The sequence below is a fragment of the Peromyscus eremicus genome, chromosome 7, assembly GCF_949786415.1.
Source record: "Peromyscus eremicus chromosome 7, PerEre_H2_v1, whole genome shotgun sequence".
NCBI lineage: Eukaryota > Metazoa > Chordata > Mammalia > Rodentia > Cricetidae > Peromyscus > Peromyscus eremicus.
This window is the reverse complement of record NC_081422.1, coordinates 30,756,032-30,766,304: the sequence shown is the minus strand read 5'-3', so window position 1 is coordinate 30,766,304 and position 10,273 is coordinate 30,756,032. Positions and strand designations below refer to the sequence as shown.

At 45.6% G+C, this 10,273-nt stretch overlaps 1 protein-coding gene across 1 annotated transcript in view; it reads left to right on the top strand.

The window, feature by feature from the left end:
- Positions 1 to 3,267: 3,267 nt before the first annotated feature.
- Dcps (decapping enzyme, scavenger) overlaps positions 3,268 to 10,273 on the top strand; it is a 44,917-nt gene continuing 37,911 nt past the window's right edge. The window contains exons 1-2 of the mRNA XM_059266743.1: positions 3,268 to 3,590; positions 5,076 to 5,250. Of these exons, the coding sequence (XP_059122726.1) occupies positions 3,291 to 3,590; positions 5,076 to 5,250 (475 nt within the window). The 5' untranslated portion in view covers positions 3,268 to 3,290. The remainder of the gene's footprint in view (positions 3,591 to 5,075; positions 5,251 to 10,273) is intronic.

Here is a 10,273-nt window from a genome sequence, read left to right as displayed (position 1 = left end):
CTACCCTGACTTCCCTCAGTGGGTGATGGATTTACCTGGAAGTGTAAGATGAAACAAACCTTTTCCTCTCCAAACTGCTTTTGGTCATGGTGTTTCATCACAGCAATAGAAACCCTAAGACAAGTCAGCTCCACCTTTTGGTGTTTGTATGTTTTCTGTTTTTTTGTTTTGTTTTGTCTGAGACAGGATCATTCTATGTATCCCAGGCTGACCATCAACTCATGATTCTCCTGCCTCTGCCTCCCATGTGCTGGAATTACAGGCACATACCACCGTGCCCAGAACTTTGACTTGTTTGAATTTTGTTTGTTTGTTTGTTTTTTCAAGATAGGGTTTCTCTGTGTAGCTTTGTGCCTTTCCTGGAACTCACTTTGTAGATCAGGCTGGCCTCGAACTCACTGAGATCTGCCTGCCTCTGCCTCGCGAGTGCTGGGATTAAAGGCGTGTACCACCACTGCCCGGCTTTGTTTGAATTATTAATAAACCCCAGCTTGACTTCTAGGAACCCACTGGGCAGCTTGCATTTCTCTGTATTGTCTTACCCAGTGTGCTCCTTCAATTTTTTGTCTAGTGGAGACATGAAGGTTCTGAGGCCCTAGTGTGCAGGTGGCCAACCAATGGGCTATGACCCTTGGGAATGTGGCCAATAATGTGGGTTACACCCCCTTATTGGATAGCACAGCTCTCTTTTCTTTTTGGCTTGAATGTATATAAATTTCAAGAGAGATAGCTTGTTGGTTTTGACTAGAAATGAATAAAGACAAAAGTTAAGGAAATGGGTTGGTAGAGCTAATTTTTATCTGCAAGTTTTGAATTTATAGTGTTTCATCCCAGGTTTAAAACCATTTTTCTCCAAACAGCTTTTGTACCCATTGAGAGTTGTAAAAGAATGTTCTATCATTATTTTTGCACCCCTGTACACATACAATAAATGAATGAATAAATACCCCAAATACAAATTATTTTAGTGCATGCCTGTACTCATCATATTGGGTTCAGTTTGAAGCCAGCCTGCCTCAAAGAACCAAGACACAAATAAAACAAAATCCCCACATTTATCATTGTTCCAGATTTAGAATTGTCTCTGAAATAATTTAAGAAACGGCAAATTTTTTTCTGAGTATATCACTCCATGTTAGTTTAGGAGAAGCAAACTAAAAAAGCTAAATTCACTAGAGGGCACTGTCACAGCTTGCTGCTGTCAAACAATAGGATACAACAGTGGCCCCATCCAGCTCTTAAAAAGCCCTTCTACTTAGGACTTCTACTCTAGCTGGCTCATGGGTAACACCTAGGATTGTGGTGAGTAAAGAATGTCGCTTTCTGCCAGGAGCAGGGGTGTCAAGACAGGAATTCACACAAGCTTTACTAATGAAGTTTGATGAGCACTTGACTTGGTTTCTGTCTCTGGAAGTCAGAAGCCTACTCAAGGACTGAGGGTGTATTTCTGTGGCAGAGCACATGCTTAACTGCTCAAGGTCCAATCTCCTTTAAGACATGTGTGCACATACATCTAACAGAAAAGCAGTTTCTGGGAGGGCCATGAACAGAAGACATAGTCCTTGCAGTAGCTCCCTTTTCTGCATGTACTGACTGCTCAAGGTTCAGCCAGTTGTTTACTGTCTGGGACCCCTCACCAACTTAGAGCTATGTGCATGAGTCAAGGACAGAGCCTGGGCCACTGAGCAGCCCCCACAATCAGTATGTGCTTGTCCAGCCAGCTTCCATGGCAGCTCAAGAACAAAGCCTGGGACTTGTCCAGGCCTTCCCCAAAATGGTAACTGTAACTCCCAACTAACACTAGCCAATTAAAAGTTACTAACATGATTGCCACTGGAATAAATCAGTCCTGAGTCTGTTCCTATGTAGTCTATAGACCCCAAGGCCCCCTTGTTTTAAAAACCCTGCCCCATTGCTACTCTGGGTCTCTCCTGCTCTGCTGCTGCATCAGACGGACAGAGTCCAGAGTTAACTCCTAACAATACAAAGACTCTTTGCTTTTGCATCGGATTTGGTCTCTTGGTGGTCTTTGGGGGACTCTGGGTACAACACTGGTATTCAACACATCATGCTCGGCCATTTTCTTTCGTTTTTCTGAGTTGAAAAAAATGTTCAGATTTTTCCGTAAAAGTAATGTCCTAGAACTGAGTAGGTTTTGTTACTGCCATTGGTCTTGTGGGACATTTCTTTCTGGTCTTCCATGCAATTGATAACCTCAGATTGTGGATGCGTAAAAGGTGAGGAAGCCTATGGACAAGTGACAACCTGCAAATGATTATACCAGATTCCAGGTCCCCTGATAAGCCCCTCTACTTCTAAAATAGTCATATCTAACACATGTGCCTATGGAATACTATCCAAAACTCAATCTATTATTAAAACATGGTACACTGTTACTAACTCAAAAGCAGATTGAAAATTACATCTTGTTAATATCAAAAACTGAAAAAAGTTTGCCACATCCATTACATTTGTGTAAAAAATTAGAAATATTGACAAAAATAACGTTCGGCAGACTATCAGTTCTTGACAATATTTGGAGTTGCCAAATTAAAGGGAAGGAAAAATGGGCTAACCAGAACGAATGACCACACAAGACACCTACAAAACCCAGAAACTACAAGTTTTATTACCACTCCTCCAGCTGCAATAAAAGAATAATACAAATCACATCCCAGGGTAGCAGGACAGAATTACATGCAAACTGGATTTGGAGGGACGAAGCCTTTAGGGTAGAAGGAAGTGATGGAAAGACCCGTACGATGCACCCTGTTAGCTTACTTTTTCTTTTCAACAAAAAAGGAATATATATATATATATATGAAAAAACTGATGTAAAATTACGAAAGTTGGAGAAAAATGGAAAATGGTTTAAGTACCCACTGTTAAAAAATAACAGCCAAGAAATAAAATGGCTTGTAGATTTATTTTAAAAACATTCCTTCCACGCCTACTCGTGAGTAGGGATGTTAATGTAAATCGTCACTATTTAACACTGTGTGTCCATCATACAAAGCCCAAAGGTGTTTTCAGTTTCCTGCCCTAGGCTCTGGGCAGAGGTGGGCCCTCTTCACTGCCACAAACAGGTAGCCAGCCTCTCTAGGACCTCGCCGCCTTCCTTTCCCTTCCCCACCGCCTGCCCTCAGGACCAGGAGCTCAGCGACCCGAACTATATTTGCCCCTCCACAAAAGTCATTAGTAAACTCTCCACCCAAGCAGGTGCAAAACCTGCAGAAGCCCAGACGCGAAGCACGCCGGGAAATGGAGTAGCGGCCTTGCCTGCCCAGAGCATGCCGGGAGTTGAAGTCCAGCCCCTCACAGGCTGTCGGGGAGCGCAAGGGGCGTGGGCAGCGGCTCAGACGTGCAGGCGGGTACAGCTCTTCCCGGGCAGCATGGCGGATACGGCCCCTCAACTCAAAAGAAAGCGCGAACCCGAGGCAGAGGAGGCGGAGACCCCCAGCACAGACGAGAAGGAAGCAGGCGTTGGCAATGGTGCCTCCGCCCCCGTCCGCTTGCCGTTCTCCGGCTTTAGAGTACAAAAAGTGCTGAGGGAGTCTGCGCGGGACAAAATCATTTTCCTGCACGGGAAGGTACCACTAAGCACCCGGGGGGCGGGAGGGACGCGGGAAAGAGGGAACCAATCTTCGCGTGAGAGCGGAGGTTTTTTTTCCACTCCGGGGACTACCAATCACGTTAGTCGGGCAAGGTGGAGTTACCACCACTGCGCTGCATGGAGCGACAAGGTTGCCCGTGGAATTCAAGGAATGCACACATCTAGGTCTGATTGCCCCAGTTTCCCCTTCCCTACAAATACCCGCCGGTTTTAAAAGCACGTGTTAAATTCCCCACCCATTCGTCATCATTCATTGTGCATAAAAAGGCGGCAGGAACTCGGCAAATAATGTGCTCTGGGCCCTGTCCCTGAAAATGACGAGATAACTAGGAGATGTGGTCCCTGCTTCCCAGGACTTCAGCCTACGTTGTTAACCCATTCCACACGCTGTGCGCTCCCATGTGTGACAGGGACCCAGGCGTGTGCTGGGATGTGGAGATCATAGAGAGTTCCTGGACTGCAGAGCGTGTCTGTGGAGGCAGATAGGCTGCTGGCTCTAACACTGAGTGCTTAGCTGTCTAGCAGCAGAGTTGGAGACCATCCCAAACTACTGAGGAGGCCTAGGCAAGGCAGATGTCAAGGTTTCTCTAGAATGGACTGCCTACAACTTTTCCACTCGTGACTTCATTCTGCAGAGAAAGTTTCACACAACCCTGGGTATACAGGCGTATAAAATAGATATTCAAATCAAACATTTACTGATAATGACTCATAAGGAAATTCATTTTTGTTTTGTTTTGTTTTTTTCAAGACAGCATCTCTGTGTAGCCCTGGTTGCCCTGGGACTCACTGTAGACCAGGCTGGCCTCGAACTCAGAGATCCACCTGCCTTTGCCTCCCAAGCATTGGAATTAAAGGCGTGTGCCACCACCGCCCAGCCTGGAAATTAATTTTTAAACAATTCTTTGGTGTCTATATAATTTTTATTAAAGATGTAAACAAATTTGCATGCTAATGAGATGGATTGCTTGCTTATAAAGAATGAGATCTTGGCTGAATATTTACTACTGCTGAATATAGAACATCTTATTAATTTGTGTGTGTGTGTGTGTGTGTTTGAATGTGTGTTCATGTGGAGACCAGAAGTCAACCTCAGGTATTGTTTCTGTCTTGGGTTTTTTTTTTTTTTTTTGCTTACTTGTGTTGCATTAGGTTTCTCACTACTGAAGAGCTCACTAATTAGGCTGGGCTGGCTAGCCTGGAGGCCCCACGGGTCCACTTATCTTTGCCTTCCCAGTTCTGGGATTTTAAGTAACACCATCACACCCAGCTTTTTTACATGGGTTCTGGGGATGGAACTCAGGTCTTCATGCTTACATGGATTGCACTTTACCAAGAAAACTGTTTCCTAGTCCCAAGTGCTGGGATTTCAGAGGCTTTGGAGGCTTCTGCTTGTGGTGTACAGCTTTTCTAGTGGCGGCGTCGGCGTCCGGGGACCCACTGCTGATATCTCTGCCGGCAGGTGAATGAGGACTCTGGGGACACCCATGGAGAAGATGCTGTTGTGATCCTGGAGAAGACACCGTTTCAGGTAGAACACGTGGCACAACTCCTAACAGGCAGCCCTGAGCTCAAGTTGCAATTCTCCAATGATATCTACAGCACCTATAACCTGTTTCCTCCAAGGCATCTGAGTGGTGAGCACATAGTGGTTGCATGTGGGGAGAACGGGGTGGTGGGAAACTAAGGGCTTTTTCAAATTTGAAAATTCTAATACAGTAGTTCTAAATGAGAGAGGGAGGGCTTTTCCCTCCAGAGAACCTGGCAATCTCTGAAAACAGTCTTGGTTGTTGGAACTGGATGTGTATGTGCTACTGGCATCTAGTACATGGAGGACAGGCATGCTGTGAGATATCCCACAATTCTTAGGATGGGCTGCCCCGACAAAGAACTACCATGACCACTAAGGTTGATACCTACTTCATGGTGCAGTATAACTCAGAGAGACCTGCCTGGTTCTGCCTCCCAAGTGCTGGGATTAAAGGTGTGCATCACTATGGCCCGGCAATAAATTCATCTATTAGTGAACTTAACTGATAATTCCCAACACTTTTAAAACCCTTACTATTATACTAACTCGGGATGTAGCACTTTAATACATTTAATCCATGGAGCAACACTATTGTGAGAAGACTGTATAGGTGAGGAAAAGCTAAGTAACCAATTCAAAATCACAGAGCAGTAGGTGGCAGGAAAATGAAGTATTTCAGTAGACTGAGATCTCAGCACACTTACACCATGTACTGTTTCAACGTGCTGGAGGCTGCACAGGTCATCACTTTCCTGAAGAACCCCACTTCCTGGTAAGAGAGGCAAATGTATGATCAAGCAGGATGAACTTGGGTAGGGCAGAAACATATGAGTAACAGAAATTTGTTTTGATTAAAAACATTCGTATGTGTATGGGTGTATGGGTGTTGGCATGTATGTCTGTACACCGTGTGTATGCAGTGCCCACAGAGGCCAGAGTGTTGGGTCCCCGGGACTGGAGTTGCAGAGACTTAAGATCCTCCATATGGGTGCTAGGAATCAAACCCAAGTCTTCTGGAAGAGCAGCCAGTGAATGCTTAAACAGAGCCATCTCTCCAGCCCTGAAAGCATTTTTTAATTCACTAAAAAGGCAAACATTCCATGCCCCAATCAAGACATGATTTGTCAAGATTTTTGTAGGCCACACATGAGGGAAAAGGGTTGACCTTAACGGTTCCCAACCAGGAAATTCTAGACTGTGTTTTGCACACATGGTGATTTGGTCACATCCTCGTGTATTCTCATTTGACCCTTGGCATTTAAGAACAGTTTGGCTTGCCAGATATCCTGTCCCAGTGTCTCTTTCATAGTATTTCCCACAGCTCTATAAATGAGGACTATTGTTCTTTGAAAATACATGTGATCACTTGATGTGAGACAAGCAAACCTTTCAGAGCAGATCCTGCTCTTCACTCAATGACTGCCAGATTCTTTGCTTTAAGTTGATGGAAATGGGCAGCTGTATTTACTTTCTTAAGCGTCGACCTTTAAGTAAATGTGTTCCTTGACACGGGGTAGCAGAAGCATGACGGATGGCACCATAGCCAGGCGTGGCTCACAGAAGCCACCCGACTATAGACTGTGGGCCATTACTTCACTACCATCCTCTTTTCCTCCTCCTCCAGCCCGTCCACTCCCCTTCCCACTCATAGCCAGAATTCAGTAGGTTCTGTTGCTGGGATCAACCTGCGGCATCCACAGAGCGGCCTTTTGTTCTTGTTGTTGTTGTTGTTGTTTTCCCTTTCAATAGTACTTCTGCGACACTGCACATAAGTGGTAGTGATCACTGCCCTTGCTTTTCTTCCAAGATGAATACTGATAGTGGCAGTTGGTGAGGGCTCCTCCCCACCCAGCCCCACATGTTTCCATAACCCTTTCCTCATGATCACCCCTACCTACCTGGGAGCCTGGGATGGGAGCTCTTCTCTCCCTGCTTTGCTAGCACATGTGCCGTGTTTTGTGGCTTGCCTTCCCTACCTAAACGTGGCCTAGAGATTTGGAAGTCACAACAGTTGGCTTCAGGGCCTGATCTGTGTTCCTTCCTTGTTTGACTCTTTGTCCTGTCGCTGGTGACTTCATAAATACTGAGCTGGAAGACTCTTGGTAAAGAACTGAAGTAAATGTTCCACACTTTGAGGCACGGATGGTCTTGGACTCCTCATTCCTTCTCTTCCTCCACCTCTTTAAAAATGAATGTATCACTTCCAGCTTGCTGGGTGTTCACTCAGGTAGTGGGTCAAATAGAACCTGCAGGCCATAGTTTCTCAGTCCATTTCCCAGGGTTTTGCCATTTGGAATGTGATCTGTGGAACAGTACTCTAAGCACCGCCTAGGAGCTTTTCATGCACAGAATCCTAGACCCTAATGCAGACTACAGAACTGGAGCCTGTGTGCTAGCTAGATTTTCTTCTACACGTCATATGCACATTATAATTAGAAAGATAATGGTTTTTACTCTTTGCTGGGGATGCCTGCCTTTATTTCTGAGTCTTTGGCCTCTTCAAGAACTCCCAGCTGGTATTGAAATAAACATCTACTTGTGGTTTGCATTTGAAATTCTCATAGGTACTGCGTAGGTGAAATTCAAGAATACAGTATGTGATCTATTCAGAAGCAGACAGCACCTATTTAATAGTAGCTACTGTTACTATTTTAGTGTGCTTGGCCCAGTGCTAAGTACCATTGCTTCAGAGTCCAGTAAGATGCCATCTCTGCCCGTAGGTATGTTTAGGGCAGTGGCAGGAGGGCCACGAATTACTGTGAAGAGATAGACAAATGCTGTGGTTCCTTCTACCTGGATGGAGACTAGGTAAGAATCCAGCTTTGGGCATAGGCCGTAGTCCTAACTACTGGAAAGCTGAGGCAGAGGCTCAAAAGTTTAAGGTCTGTGTGGGCCATAGAGCAAGTTCAAGACTAGCCTGGACCACTTAGTGAGACCCTATCTCAAAATAAAAGTGAAAGAACACTGAGGTTATAGCTTAGCAGTAGAGCACTTGCACAAGTGTGGGTGGGCCCGAGGTTTAATCCCCTTTACCACACAAAGAAAGAAAAGGAATCAAGTCATGGGCGGTTGAGGAGAAACTCTTCGTATGGGGGTCTTTGGCGCTTCTGTATCCCCATTGTTTGACAGCAGTGAACAGTAGCAGTAGGCATGCAGATGGAGCAGCACAGGTACCCTTGGTGAGAATTTAGTGTTCCCATCCTTGTTCAGGCCTCAGGTATCAGACTCTTAGCTCAACAAGTGTTAGAGAGCTTGTGTAAGTCGGGATTCCATAGCATTTGATACCAGCCAGTCTTCGATCTTTTGGCCTAGGGTGTCTGAGAATGTTTGTTTTAATGAATTGACAGTTTTCTGGAACTCTTCCAGCAATCAGGGTCTGTAGTTTTTCTTCTCTGACCCTTATAGTCTTTTATCCCCTTTCACCCTCTGCCCCTTCTTGCCTTCTCTACTTAAAAAAAAATGTTTATTTTTATGTACGTGGGTGGGTGTTTGCTTGCATGTATGTCTGTGCACCACCTGTGGTCAGTGCTCTTAGAGGCCAGAAGATGGCATCGGATTCCTTGGAACTGGAATTACAGGTGGTTATAGGGATCAAGTGGGAGCTGGGGACAAACCCCAATCCTCAGGAAGAGCACCGAGTCACCTCTCCAGTTCCCTCCTCTCTACGTCTTGTTTCTCTCAGCCTTCTTTTCTTTGTCTGTCCACTCCTGAACTATCCAGCTGCTGCTTCTACTGTCTGGCGGCCAGCCGTCTTGCTGGTTCTGCAGCGCGGCCTGTGGGCTGGTCTGCCGTTGCCAGTCTGCTCCCTCTGTGGTTGCTGCCATGCTGCTGTGTCTGTTGCTTCTCTCCCTGTGTTGCCAGCTCAGCTGCATTAACAAAAGTAGGCAAGAAAAGACCACTCATGGGAAGGCATTTATTGGGTCTAATTGGGCAGAAGAGTGTCCCTTAGCCTGTCTGCTCATATAGCCGAAGAGGGGATGGTGCCTCAATTATGCAAATGAAGGTTTGTGTTTCCCATGAATCATGGCATTGTCCCTTTTGTACCAGTCACAGCCATCCCTCTGCCAGCCCATCAGGATAAATGCTCCTTTTCTAGCCTGGTTATAGGATATCACAGCCCACTGAGGGTTGTGATGGCAAAAAGCCTGGTGTAAACTCTGAAATGGTTGTGGCTGGGACTGTACCTTCAAGAACTGGCGATTGTCTCTCAGTTTACTTCAGTGAACTGGATTGCTGTTCCCAGCCAGAGAGGGGATGAAAAAAAAAATCACAGCACACCTCACATGCAAATGAAGATTTGTGTCTGTGCCAGTTACAAGTATTCCTTTGGCTAGGCCGCTAGAATAAATGCTCTATCTATGGCCTATGGGTAAATGGTTGCAGAGTGCCTCTAGAGTTCAGCAAAGCTTGTGAGAGCAAAAAGTCTGTTTTAAACCATTTGAAATAGCCAAAGCTAGCTGAGTGAGGCTGCCCATCAGGAACCCTTAGCTGGGATTGTTGTATAGTTTTTCCACTTCATCTGTGAAGCTTTTAAAATGGTCAGTGCTGGCTGGCTGTTGGACTGAGAACCCTTTCGCCTAAGGCAGCCAGGGCAGCAGGAGTCCAGCAACTCACAGTTATGAAATCAGGTTGCCCCATTACCCAGTGACTTGGCTTATTTACAGAAAAATGAACACCAGAGGTAATGTTTACTATAGAGACGTACCAAAATTATTATTAGCACTGACAGTAGTTTTAACAGATTTCAACAGTACAAAGAGAATTAACAAGTGATCTATCCATAGATTCCTTTTTTTCTGTGGGACAGGCATTCCATAGCCACAAGGTGGCAGCGTTACCAAAGTATTCCACCCACTCTCCAGCTCCTGTCACCCTAGTCAGGGCCTACCTAGAACCTTGTATGGCCCCTGCCTCTCCGTTCTCAGTTTCAGATTTACAGCTCACCATTGCTACCCCATGTATCTTATAGTGAAGTTCCTGCAACCTTAGCCCTCTGTGCCCAGTACACAGTTGTATCTTTGAAGTTTTTTGCTGATCTCTGGCTGCCTCTCCAGCCTTCCTTCCCATAATATCACTTGACTAGGAGAACCCCACCCCTTATTTTTCTGAGCTGGTTGCAATCCTGGACT